The sequence below is a fragment of the Cryptomeria japonica genome, chromosome 4 (genome assembly GCF_030272615.1).
Source record: "Cryptomeria japonica chromosome 4, Sugi_1.0, whole genome shotgun sequence".
Taxonomy (NCBI): Eukaryota; Viridiplantae; Streptophyta; class Pinopsida; order Cupressales; family Cupressaceae; genus Cryptomeria; species Cryptomeria japonica.
Window position 1 is genome coordinate 650,928,722 of NC_081408.1, and position 14,551 is coordinate 650,943,272.

The following is a 14,551-nucleotide window of genomic DNA, read 5'->3' on the forward strand; positions in this document are numbered from 1 at the left end:
CATGATCTCCAATGATAAGGAACATCCTCTTTGTCTATTCGCCACCCTTGGGGATATCTTTGATGTGTTCTTCAATGTCCTTGGCAAGTTTGCCTAACTTGAAACTCGAACTCCTTTTATTAATGCTTGTACCTTCCCTTTGAAATTCGCTCCTTCTCTTGAATGATAATTTCGCACTTCCTTTGTATACTCCAAGTCGCATATGAAAGAGGATGCTTGAATAATAATTTAAAAATGAAATAAACACCTTTTATAAGCACTTTCCTCATGCATTACCTTAGGCCGACTTGGTGAAAACAAAGACAATTAAAACGATTTTAAAATAAAATAGAAGGCCGACTTTTATAAACCAAGCGCTCTTTTTAATTAATTAATTGATTAATAATTAATTATTAAATGCCTTTATTATTTAAATTGTCAAATTCGATTTTTACAAAGGCAAAAATAATTAATAAATATCAAGCGCAATATTTAAATGCTAATTAATTGAATATCGATTTTCCTAGCATTTAAATAAATTCAAAAATGTGTTTGAGCGCCAAAATTTAAAGATGAAAAAATGTAAACCCCATCGCCCTGGTCCCTGACTGAGGGACAGGAGCGATCCATCATCTTGGTCTTGATTCTTGCATTTTTGACGTCCAAAGTCTTCATCTCCACGTTGAACTTGGCATTTTCGCTAGGGATTTCGAGCTAAAGTGTCTTGCTTGTGTGAACAAATGCCCTTTATGACCATTATCGCCCTGGTCCCTTGGAGAGGGACAGGAGCGATCTAGATGTTTTCACTTAGATCTTGCATCTTTAATCTCCAATTTTCATCATAAGGCGAATAATAACATTATTTCTTCATTCTATGCTTGTTTCTCTTGACTTCTACAAGGCGTTTTTGATGTTTGGAGGATCATCGCCCTGGTCCCTTGGAGAGGGACAGGAGCGATCCATGTGTTTTCTCCATTTCAAGCTTAAATTGGTAACATCTTAACGTTCACCTCCTTTGTATCGCCTTCCAAATGATGTTTTAAACCTTGTGCAACTTTGTCTTGACGTGATCTTCAACGGATAACAAGTGACTTAACAAATATCGCCCTGGTCCCTTGGAGAGGGACAGGAGCGATCCTTGTGTCTTGGTCTAAATTCGCCACCTTTCAATCTTTGTTCTTCGTTCATTGCCTTCCAAATAACGTCCTTGATCTTGTTCAACCTTGCTTTGACATGCATTTGAAGGAAGATGAAGGTTTTTAATAAGAATCGCTTTGGTCCTTGTCCAAAGGATAGGAGCGATATAAGTTCCTTGGCTTAATTGATAACATTTTGACGTTTAAAACCTTTGCATATCACCTTCTCAAGACACCTTTAACCCTGTGCGACCTCGCAAAACCTTGACTTAACGTGATTTTTGAGAGATTTGGCCAATATGATAAACATCGCTCTGGTCCCTTCTTGAGGGACAGGAGCGAACTTCAAGATTTTGAGCTTGTCCTTGCCTCAACCAACTTGCAATTACTTTCAACGCGTAAAATGAAGTCCCTTGATCCTCCTTGGTCGCTTGATGCTTGTTTAACTTTTGAAACCTTGGCATTTATGAGAATTTCGCTCTGGTCCCTGCCTGAGGGACAGGAGCGAATTAGGTGTCTTGGTACAAATCTTTCAATGTTAGCGACTTTTGATGCTTTGTGCTTGATGGAGATGCTTCGAAACGTCCTTGCCACCTTTCACCTTGACTTGGAATAGTTTGAACTTGGAGAAAAGGCAACATAATCATAATTTCGCCCTGGTCCCTGGCTGAGGGACAGGAGCGATATTGAACTTATAGGCTCCATCACACTTTGTTAACTTCTAAATTTATCTTCAACGGATCCGTTTCACCCTCCTTGCTTGCCTCAAACTTTAAACTTGCTTGCTTTTTGCCCAAAACATGCCTCATGAGGAATTTCGCTCTGGTCCCTGGGAGAGGGACGGGAGCTAACACTGAATTTCGCCCTGGTCCTTGGCTAAGGGACAGGAGCGATTTTGCATTTTTGGTCCATTTTTCCTCATGTTCGCGTCTTCAAATTATATTCAACTGATGAAATGTATCTCCTTTGACCCCTTCAAATCGTCAAATTGTTCAAATCCTGCAAGGACAAGGCAATGTTCGATTTTGAGCTCTGGTCCTTCACTGAGGGACAGGAGCAATTTTTGTCCTCCAGGCCCAAATGCTTCACTTTTCACCATGAAATGTCTTTGCTAGGGAAGATATCATCCTGCCTCATGCCATGAATAAAAGTTAATGTCCAAAAAAAGTCTAAAATTGTGCATATAAAGAAAATCGCTCTGGTCCTTCAGTGAAGGACAGGAGCGAATTTGACCTTTTAGGCAAAAACTTCATCATTTCATTGTTTTTGATCAAGTCTGGATGCTCTATCATGCTCATTTCGTCCTTCACCATGCCTTTGATGTCTCAATTCGTCCAAACACGATCAGGAATGGCTCAAATAAGTATTATCGCCTTGGTCCCTTGGTGAGGGACAGGAGCGCTTCGCCTTGGTCCTCCTGAGAGGGACAGGAGCGAAATTCGCTCTGGATCCTCAGTGAAGGACAGGAGCGAAATTTGACTTTTCGAACTCTCTATCAGGATAATTTTTATGGAATATAACATTTAAGTATAAGAAACTTATACTTTAAGTTATATTCCATATATACTTTCAGGATGTTTGAGAGTGGTTTCAGACCTCCAGGAGTTATATTGCAAAATCTAGTTTTTTGAGGTTTTTCAGTTTCCAAACTTAGTCAAATTTCAGGATCAGGACATTCCAGACTTAGCCAAATTTCAGGATCAGGACCTCACTCAAGCCGGACTTGCTTATCCATGTGATCCCCTAGGCGACACTCAAAATGCAAAGGCTAGCTAACAAAACTCTAAAAAACCTAAAGAACAAACCCTAAAAAGCAAAAAAAAAAAAAAAAAAAAAAAAAGGGTCCCCATTTGCAATGGAGCGATGTGTGAAAACGTCACAACAATACCCAGCTCATTTCCTTCATTCTTCAATCTTTTTTTGCGGGTTTCAAAGACATTTTTTCTCACCTTCATCATCATTAATTCTTATTTTTCATGCATTTGTCATCTTATGCGTACTTCTGTTTGTAATTCCTGCTTATCATTTCCAAAATTACTTTATTGATTCCAAGTTACTGGGGTTAAAAGGACTCATTTATAGAGAATTGCTATTTTGGAACCACACCCATCTCTAAGTTTGGTACAACTTAGGGCTGAATTATCTCTCAAATATTGCTAGCTCAAAACAATAATTAGCATTGTAAAAATAAAGATCAATGCACACAATCTCCATAGCCACTTTGTAAGGATTTTATAGTGGGTTCAAAAAGAATACTTAAAGCATGAAGTATGTAATGTAGAACAATGCCATGGATATCAGATATGTTCTTCCATTCATAATTCGTTTCTTTACAAGTTACAATGAGGAGTATATAAAGATACCGAGGGGGTGCGGGCGCCAACCGCTGCATCACAACTGCCACCCCTCGGGTGCCGACTAACAAACCCAATTTACGACTTAATTAACTATTCGTATTCCCGTATACAATAATGCGGCTAACATCATCCCCCCCAAAAAGAAAAGTCGTCTCCAGGCGACTTACAACAAAATGGAGAATACATGGAGCTCACAAAATCCAGAAGAAGAAAAAAACTAAGTGCAGAAGGCGTCCCTAATGAAGAAGGCGCCGGTGGTGGTGTAGCAATGGACGCCAAGCGCCCCCGGAGCTCATACACCTGCTCCGTCCTCCTCTTGAGATCCCGTTCCGCGACCATCTGCCGCTCCATCGCAGTCTTTACCATGTAGGCTGCCTCGAGCACCTCCTTATCCTTCTTGTCCATATTTTCCAAGGCACTGACCAACCGAGTCTCCAATAGCTCCCTCGAGGCCCTCTCCTCCTCCAACTGTGCCAGCAAGGCAGACTTTTCGGCTACTAAATTGTCCACCGCTGCCTGGTTCTGTGCCATGGTAGCCTCAAGCTCGTGAAACCTAGTAGCCAGCTCCTCCCGAGCTGTGACTACTGCCACCCTCAAAGCCTCAATTGTAGTTGCCATCTGTTGTGACCTCCGAAGCTCCAGATAACCTTCACGGAAAGCTTGCTCTACCTCTCTCACCAACGACTGCATCCGGGCCTCGCCAACCCCCTCAGTGAGGCACCAAGCCTCCAGCATCGCTAGGCTCTCCATGTCCGGCCACCCGGCACGCTCAAAACACCTCTCAAACTCAACTCGGCATCCCATGCGGGCAAAGGTCAACAACCCTTCCATCTGCTCAACCATGGTCGCATCGGCCTAGAGCGTGGCAGATGACACAAGCCGCTGTGCTCCCAACGTCATCTCAATAATAAACTGCTCCAACTCTGTACCCTGCTGACTTCCCACTGGCACCTCCTCTGCTCTGTACGGACTGGTTACTACCACCGCCGGGGGTGGAGCAACCCTCTGAGTTGCCTTGCTGCTCGGGGAACTCCCTTCCTCGAGATCAATGACATCCAAGGAATACGCAGTCCGCCCTGGGGATAGAGTGGCCTCTCCCGGTGCCATGGGTGCCATTTGGTAACGGCTCAACCAGCTAGTGAGGTCATTATGAAGAGTGCCTGCTATCGTCATTGCCTCCTGCATATATCCGGGTAACCCTGGCACATTCTGTCCTGCCACATTCGGCACCTCGTGCACCATGGAAGCCTCTGCACTCGCCAAGGTCTCCCCCCCGTGGTGGTGTCATTGCTATCGTCGCCCGAGGCTGCCCGAAACTAGGAACTGGTACCGTGGTAACTACACTCACTGCCCCGAAGGACCGCGGCACCGCCAATTGACAAGTCTCTAGTAAGAGTTGTGCGGTGGGGTTTTATTGGCGATTGACGGTGTGCGGTTGGCGATTGGCGATGTGCGGTGTGCGGTTGGTGGTGGCGGTTGGCGGTGTGCGGTTACCACCGCACGGTGGCATCCACCGTCGGTGATTGGCGGTGTACGGTGTGCGGTTGACAGTGTGTGGTGACCACCGCAAGGTGGCATCCATCGCCGGTGGCCCCACCGCACGGTGGTTCCAACTCTTTTTTTTTTTTTTTTCCTTCTAATTTAGTTGTCTAGAGAGTCGTCTGCTCAGGTCCCCTGTCTCTGGGATTGCCCTTTATCCTTCTCGGTTTCCCTCGCCCGAGAGTCGCCTGCTGTGGTCCTGTGCCTCTTGAGTCGCCTGCCTGGCCTCTCGAGTCCCCTTCCATCCTCTCGGGTCCTCCTCCGGGCTCTCAAGTGTCCGTTTGGCCTCTCAGGTCCCCTGCGCGCTTCGCGTGGTAGGGTTTCAATTTGGGTCCGTTGGTGGCCAATCTATTTTCAATGGCCATCCGAAGACCTGGAACCACAAATTCTACAGGGACCATGGTCTCCTTCCCGTACATAAGAAGAAGAATAATAAAGATTTTGAAAGTTGCAGCCTTCCACACAAGGTTCCAATCGTTGCCGACACAATTGATCTTCGGATTATCTACATCACCGAGGTTTGGGGCATCTCCCTTCCAATATTCTATATATTCTGGCAAGTACGCCTCCTCTGTTACTTGCTCCGGTTTCTCTACTTCGAGCCTATAGCTCTGGAACATTTCATAATCCTCCATTTGCCAATGGAAGAGCCCGTTCAATGACCCTGTCTCATCCTCGGAGCACTCTCCTAGTTTAAGAATCCCTTTGTCGTTGGGCTCCCTGCAGCCCCATCCTTCATCCCTCGGGTAGCCTTTCCCTTCACCCTCTGATTTTGAAGATGATGTCAGTTCCTCGTCAACAACCTGGGTCCTCAGATCAATGGTGTACTTCCGCCCCCCTTTCTCCATAGAAAGGGTGTTGTTTTTCTAGTCGTGGTTCACCTTTGTTGTAACCAACCACCCTCTGCCTAAGATGGCATCGTACCCCTTCTTTTTGAGTGGGATTACCACAAAATCTAGTATGAAAGGTTGCGTGCCGATGGTGACCGGCTGGGCCATCAGGCTGCCGAGTGGCTTGATGCTGTGCTGTTCTGCACCTACCAAGTTGAACGTGGGTGGCCATAGTGTTGGCTTCCCCAGCTTCTTCCAAGTATCCTCTGGTAGTACATTCACCCCCGAACCTTCATCCACGATGGTATCTTTGAGGATAGCCCCGAGAATTCCCATCTCTACTACAGCAGGATGCCGACCACTATTTAAGGCCAACAACATTGGGTCAGCCAAAGGGCTGACCGGAACTTCCGCCCGTGTGGCATGCAAAGGTGCCTACGCAGTGGTTTGTATGGAATTAAAAATGATGGTTCTTAACTGTGGCATTGTTTCTAGAAGGTCCTTTACCCTTATAGGTACTTCCATCTGCAGTACTTGCCCAATGATGTTATTTTCCACTTCTGTACGGGATGTACTCGCCACCTCGTTGTCCCATCGTTCGGCCGTCATCTCACGTTCAATATTGGCCTTTGCCTCCCGTAATCTCTCCTTCTCCGTACGGGGGTCGGGATAAGTGGCTTTTTCCATATGGGCGCAGGTGATCGCCAGTACTTCTTTCTCACCAGTCTTCTCAGCCTTCTCAATGTTGAGGAGATTAACCCCTTCCTGTGGGCAATTTGCATCCTCATGGTCGCCTTGCCCACACCATCAGCAAAGGTACTGAGGGGTGGCTTCCTGCGTGCAATCACGGGCAAAGTGCCCCCACTGATTACAGGCCCTACATTGTATAATTGGCCGGCCCTTAGCGTCATACTGGATATGGCTTCCGTTATTGTTATTGTTGCCATTCCTTCCGCCACCGCGTCTGTTGTCCCGGTAACCTCCAGATGATGCCATTGTGTTGGTTTGCGAAGTTCCGACGGCCGGCTGCTCTTGCGTGAAGAGAACTTGTTGGCTCCTAGTTTTCATATTGTAGGGACATTCCTTTGTCAAATGTCTCGTACTTTGACAAATGTCGCAGAAAGCCTTCTTGGGACAGGACCCCTTGGTGTGTCCGTCACTCCTACAGTCAGTACACCACACGTACGTCATTTTCTTCCGCCTTACTTGTACTCCCTTTCATGGCTTTGAATTCTTTCAACATTCGTTCCATGTCCTTTTGGAGAGCGTGCACCTTTTTACTCAATTCGCCATTGTTGCTGCTTTTCTCATCAGAGTCTTCATCATCGTCAAATGAATATTTATTACTTTTCTTCTTCTTTGACGTTTTGTATTCGCTCTCTAGGTCCATCGCCCTATTATAGGCGTCGTCATATGATGTAGGTGGAACGATTTTCATCTTCCTTCGGAGGGAATGCTTTAGTCCCTCCACGAACCATCGCTTTTTCAACCCATCTGCTAGTTGACTCTCCATTTTTCCTAGCAATTCCTTCAGCCTCCTGCTATATGCCCGTACTATCTCCTTGGTACCTTGTTTGGTACTATATATCTCTATTACAATTTCGTTGTCATCACGGAGCAACCGAAACTCCTCCATGAATTCCTTCTGTAGGTTGGCCCACGTGGCCACTTTTTGCTTATCTACATTGGAGTACCAATCTATGGCAACTCCACGTAACGTGGCTGGGAACTGCTGTACCCAGTCATCCTGGTCTATCACTCCGTTGGCGGACCAAATGGTTTCACATGTACGACAGTGTCGTAAGGGGTCTTCCTTGCCGTCCCCTGTGAACTTTGGCAATTTTTGTTTACTCGCCATCCCACCGCTCGTTCTCGCTCCTCTGGTGCCTTGTGTGCTTGTACCTAGTGATCCTCCGCCTCTGCCTCCTGCACCTGACCCTCCACTCGTGGGTCCTCCGAAGAAGGTTGTTGCCCCCGAACCGAACAAATTGCCTCTCGTACGGTACCCTTGTGCTCCCTCGGCACCGTCGGCCGTACCATCACCTTCGATCGTCTCCCTCCGGTTGTCCTCTGAAACAGACAAATTCTTTAGTAGGTCTCTGGTAGCATCGATCAAGTTTAGACTTCGCCTTGTTTGTTCCACCAACTCTTCGCGGCTTCTTACCCTACGGTGGTATTCTGGCGAACTGTAGAGTTCTCCTTCAGCACCCTCCGTGACTCCTTCTGGCAGCCCTACAACAGTGTAGACAGTGTAGTTCTCTCCATCTATCTCTGCCTCCGCAACCTCCGTGACACCTCCTGGGTTCCCTTCAGGAACCCCTCGGCCGGTCGTCCCTCGGCAAGCTTGCCTTAGCCTACGCCTTCGTTCTATCTGTTGTCTGAGATTCAACGCGGTTTGTGCCACTTCCCATTCGTCACTCTGTATCTTTTTATTTTTGTCCTTATTTAGTCTATTGGGCATAAGTCACTTCCATACCCAACAAACACATGCCATGTACACAAAAAAACTTTTATTATTTTTATTTTTTATTTTGCTTGTCGGCCACAATTTATATCAGCAGTGTGTCGAGATTATTACAAGGTTCAATTTCCCCTTCGCCTCTTGCCATCACGCTCTGCGTCCCACGACGATTGTTCCCTTTGCGCGTCATCGGCCTCTAGGTTAATCTCACCGACGAGTAGGCCCATCCTGTCCATGCGCCATCCGTGTCTTCCGTTCCCGAGTTCGTCTAGGCAACGGCGCCAAATGTTTGCCCTCTCGGGTGAATACTTAAAGCATGAAGTACGTAATGTAGAACAATGCCATGGATATCAGATATGTTCTTCCATTCATAATTCGTTTCTTTACAAGTTACAATGAGGAGTATATAAAGATACCGAGGGGGTGCGGGCGCCAACCGCCGCATCGCAACTGCCACCCCTCGGGTGCCGACTAGCAAACCCAATTTACGACTTAATTAACTATTTGTATTCCCATATACAATAATGTGGCTAACAACCCATCTCTAAGTTTGGTACAACTTAGGGCTGAATTATCTCTCAAATATTGCTAGCTCAAAACAATAATTAGCATTGTAAAAATAAAGATCAATGCACACAATCTCCATAGCCACTTTGTAAGGATTTTATAGTGGGTTCAAAAAGAATTTTTGGAATTTCAGATTCATGAAAATGGTATGCACCGTGAAGATCTATGCAGTCTTGAAAGAATTCATTTGGGATTGGCGGCAAGAGCTCTACTCTTCAACCCCAACCTGTACCACGACAGAGAACACGCCCCTAGACCCCACGAGGGTTGCCACACCCAAACCCTGTGAAGCATGCTGCTCCTAAACCTCACTATAGGTGACACTCCCAAACATCCACCAAATACATTTGATACATATTGTAATTGTATTTTGTATTAAATTTATCTTTTTTTTAAGAAATTTAAGTATTTTTATGTTGCCAAGTCAAGTGTGAAGTTGAACCATGCTGTAAGAACTCTGAAGTTTGAACATATTTTGGCAATATTTCTATAGTTTTTGTTTTCAAAGATGATAAGACCTGTTGCCATCCAAAATCCGAAAAAAAAAGCACAAGGTCCAGCATTATTCATCAAACAAATAGAAGTAGATACATCAATAAGTAAATTTTAAACGGATCATGTTCTAATACATCCACCAAATACATTTGATACATATTGTAATTGTATTTTGCATTAAATTTATCTTTTTTTTAAGAAATTTAAGTATTTTTATGTTGCCAAGTCAAGTGTGAAGTTGAACCATGCTGTAAGAACTCTGAAGTTTGAACATATTTTGGCAATATTTCTATAGTTTTTGTTTTCAAAGATGATAAGACCTGTTGCCATCCAAAATCCGAAAAAAAAAAGCACAAGGTCCAGCATTATTCATCAAACAAATAGAAGTAGATACACCAATAAGTAAATTTTAAACGGATCATGTTCTAATATCAGTTAGGAGCTCCAACATTTTCCCAAGTAAGGGATTCACTTGAGGATAGAACTTGCCAAAAAGATCTACAACAACCTGTAGCACCAACATACATGTGCAAAATCCAAATCCCTTCACTACAATCTTCATATTTACTTTCTAAAATATTTGAGACTAACCATAGTAGCATTACACAGAATTGAGATGACTTAACAAACCGAATATATAAATAGAATTCAATTTTGCAATTTAATTAAGTACAAGCCAAAACAATTCTTATTTTTTTATGTAAAACCAGGTCCAAATTAAAGTCTTTGAGACCACAAGGACCTTCATGAAAAATTCACTTTTTTTGGTTCTTCTAATTCCCCTTACTCTTGCAACTTACTATTAGTAATTTGAAATGAGCGGGAAAGCATTTTTCTGCTTTTGTAGGCTGGGGGGAGCTCTTGGATGGTCCTCCTTTTACATAGGTTTAGGGTTTCTTTTTTATTTTTGAGTTATTTTAAAACATTTTTTTTAAGAGATATGGGATCCACTATCATCCCAAAGAAAGTAGGAGATTCCCAAGAGCATCTCCCAAAGAACACCCCCTGCATGAAGGGCCATCCCAGGGACAGCCCCCTTTGGAGGTTGCACTTGCAGAGCTGGCAGCGAGAGGTTTCATCCCCAATCTACCCAAGGAATATGTGCCTCAAGAAACTAGACCAAAGAGGAGTTCACAAATATTGATTTTGATTTTCAAAACTCCATATATCAGTTTTTACACCATATTTCAGCAGCCAAATCTAATAAGATTAGTGACATTATACTTTTGGGTTCAAAGCATTGTGGTACAAAGGAAAAAGGAAACAGATATCAACTTTTTGCTAATCTGTCTTACTATTATTGATGTAGAAAGCAACTTTACAAACTATTAAAATATTTGTGTTTTACAAAATCTAATGGATTAAGAGAATCAAAAGAAATTTGATGATTTGATATTCAATATCCAGAGGACCAAAAGCAATACTTTAAAACAAAGTGATATTTTAGAGGATTCATAGAATTACTTGGTTTTAACTTTTCAGCAATGCTGCATGGAAACAGATAAAGGTAATCATAAATTTTGCCGCCTAATACAAATATAGCTTATAAAACAATGTAAATAAATTATTTTTATAAATATCAAAATGGCTGAACAAAAAAAATGATAATGCAGCAACAATTAAACTATTAAAAACAATATTTTTTCTAAATTACTAATATTAAAAAGCTAGGTTACCAGGTTCGCCTCTAGGCCCCCTTGGTACGGGTCCAGGTTCGACCGGGTCCGTGGTACGGGTCCGGTTCAACCTGGGTTCGACCAAGGTTTGAAAAACCCAGAGTGGGTTCGACCCTAGTCGAACCCAGTCGAACCCGGGCGGCTGGGCGGCCTGTAAAGTCAAAAAACAATGCAAATTTAATTTTGTTTTCAATTCCGCCTTGTAAAAAGTGAAAGTTATAACCTAAAAAAGCAGAAAATTAGACGTCTTAAAAAAGCAGAAAATTGATGCACGCCATGGAGTTCCGTGTGGGTTTGAAGGTTGTGATTTGGTGTTGGCGACGGGGGCGCTGCCCCTCGACCCCACCCTATACCACAACAGGGAGCGCGCCCTGGGCGCTGCCTTGGGACCCTGCGAGGGGCGCTGCCCCTAGATCCCCGCAAGGGGTGCTGCCCCTTGACCCCGTTGGGGGCGTTGCCCCAAACCCCCATTAGAGAATCCATTTAATGATCAAACTTTAAATTGTTGAAAGTTGAAACAATGATACTTGAATATTTTATCATTTTGATATTAAACTTGATGTATATGATGCTGTTATGGTATGATCATGATGCTATGATTACAAGTTTATGTTGGTTTTGTTGTTTATATGATGCTGTGACTTGCTAACCTTAATTCGTGCTTATAGGTTGCACATATATATAATTTACATGTTTTTGTACTAACAACCCCAAAAGAACCCAAACCCCTTTTCAAAATTTTGCCATACCGGCGTACCGGGTTCTTCGAACCCGAACGGGTGCTCGAACCCGAACAGGTAACTTAGTTAAAAAGTAAAAGAAAAATATAAAAAGCAAATAATATTGAAAATTAACACATTAATTAATATTATAAATAGCAGAATCCACTGAAACAAGTTTCTAATAGCAAAATCCTTCCCACAAAGTCATTTTCATCTGCATCATGCATGCAACCTAAGAATGTATCCCAGAAAATTATAGCCTTGAGTGTATGCAACCTGCAAATTATGGTTTTATTTTCTTTTAATCTTAAATTTATATTTTATGAATGCCAGATATGATTCTAGACAACTGGGTAGCCGTATCCTGGTATGTATTCAATACTGCCCAGATACAGGCTCACATATGGCTACAGCTCACAATGCTCGGACATATATATACATCATACAGTTGACTAACAGTATCTGAGCCCTATTTTGTTATTTGACTACGGCATGCATCCCAAAAAAAATTCTTGCTATATACCATAGTTACCAGGAGACCCGTCTCCTACACCTGGAGATGCATACCAGAGACGGAGATGCATCCCCAGTACCAGAGACGTCTCGGGAAACTTCATGATGCATAGGGTGCTTTTGGCTGCTGTCTCCTGATGTCTCCAAAGTCTCCTGACCAAAAAATGACATCTCCTGCTAGAAAACTTGGTGCAAAATGCAATAAAAAGGCAAAAAATAAAATAAAATAAGCTTGCAGCAAAGCAAAGTCGTAGGGAAATCACTAATAAGGAACCGTTTCACAGGAAGACAAAAATCCATACAAAATTATAGTGATTGGATCTATTGACATTGTAGACTTTCTGAGAGGACTGATTTCTTATCATTGTAATAATCTAACGAGAAATTGCCTTTAATATTTAGCTGACAATATTGAGTGTGCTAAACATCTATATTACTTTCTGAGAGGACTGATTTCTTATCATTGTAATAGTCTAAAGAGAAATTGCCTTTAAAATTTAACTGACAATATTGAGTGTGCTGAAAATCTATATTACCTTACTCTAACTAAACAATTTAGACTGGCTATGGTATCAGCAGTATAAGAAATTTTAATTTCAATTTTTGTTCAATTTTAAAGTTAATGTTAAACTTTATCACTGTTCTTGTTTTCTAAGTTCTCTGTCATGATATCTTTTGGAAATTCAAATTATTAAATTATATTTTAAAAAAATTGGCGTCTCCAAGTACCCCCCCCATCTCCTATTTTTAAAAATTAGTTGTACCAATACCGGTACCAGTCTCCAAAGTCTCCAAGTACCCCCGCCTCCTGGTAACCTTGCTATATACCAACTGTATTTTAATTACAACCATATCAAGACCTCATCAAAGAACACCATTCCAATGAACAGAAGACCACTATAGCCTTATCCTTAAAAACTATTCAAGAAATGCAAGATGTAAGTAACATCAAAAAACGAAGCCAGAGGAAAATATTACAATACCTTACATATTGTGTCGAAACCAACATCAGTTTCTACAAACTGGTTCTTCAGGTCCCCATTTAATGTTACAGGAATTCCAATTACCTGCCCCAATTCAAAAAGAATTTAACTTTGGGATGGTCAAATCTAATGATAAGTGCCACAGCAAAAGATCCAAGAAAAGACAATGCATGCAAGTAATACATTTTGTGTTTTGCAAGGACGTTGATAAGATGTTTAGCTGGTCGAGTCCATTTACACCATTCAACATACACATAAGCTATAAAATTACAATATCATGTATCTCATTACTTCTCATAACAGTATCAACGTAGATTTTCAAAAGATTCCAGCTTGACTTAGGGATGTACGGAATGATTGTTGCACAGCATAAAATTTTTATGTAAAACAAATAAAATAACTTGCAGACTTAATTCCCAGAAATTTAAATGTATATATGAAACGTCTGCCTTGAATCTAATGAAACCTGCTATATGTAGTCCCACATAAATCTAGATGAAATTAAATACATCATGATTAATATCTACATTTGATTATCTATTTGTCAAAACTCATAATCAATGATTAAGCGAGAAAATATTTCAGACAACAATAAGTGAACCAGACATGATATACAAATGGAGTCAGCAAGTTTCAAGACACCCACTAAAATTCAGTTCTTAGAACAAAAAGGATGAGGTCATGTACAATTCCTAGGAGGACTTTCAAATTATCCCATGTCACGTTTTATCCATAAGGGGGGTATTTCAAGCAGAATTTCTAAAAAAAAACCAGTTACAATTACAAAAACTGTTACCTTTGTTTGACATCCAGATTCTACAAATGTTTCGGCTAACTGAGCAGCATCAGTGTTTGATGTAATACCTGAACAAAATATGTGTAACTAAGAATACTCCCAATATCCAACAGGATATTGCTTATTTATTTTATGAAAACCTTGATTTCACTTACAAACAGACCCTATTACCTCCAATAATGACAAGTCCATCCAACTTTAGATCTTGACATGCAGTTAATGCAGCATTAACTTGTGGAGTTGTCCTTATCTGATCTTTTGTTCTTCCCAGTAGGTCATATCCACCTGGTCATACATCCAATAACTTTAAGTGAAATTTCAGGATTACCAAGTCAGAAAACAAATAACAAGTAAGAACTTTTAGAAGCAAAAGGAAGCTGCCAATCTGAATTTTTTCCATTTGAACTTGAATTTTAATTCAGAAACTTCAGTATCCTAATCCTATTGGCACCAATCATGATGATACTATAGACTGAACATGGACAAGACCTACAACA

At 42.0% G+C, this 14,551-nt stretch overlaps 1 protein-coding gene across 1 annotated transcript in view; it reads right to left on the minus strand.

Moving 5' to 3' along the window:
• The window catches only part of LOC131047755 (pyrophosphate--fructose 6-phosphate 1-phosphotransferase subunit alpha), a 76,614-nt gene that overhangs the window by 14,354 nt on the left and 47,709 nt on the right, over positions 1-14,551 (minus strand). The window contains exons 5-7 of the mRNA XM_057981546.2: positions 14,226-14,339; positions 14,055-14,122; positions 13,259-13,342 (exon numbers count right to left, since the gene is read on the minus strand). Coding sequence (XP_057837529.2) covers positions 13,259-13,342; positions 14,055-14,122; positions 14,226-14,339 — 266 coding nt within the window. The remainder of the gene's footprint in view (positions 1-13,258; positions 13,343-14,054; positions 14,123-14,225; positions 14,340-14,551) is intronic.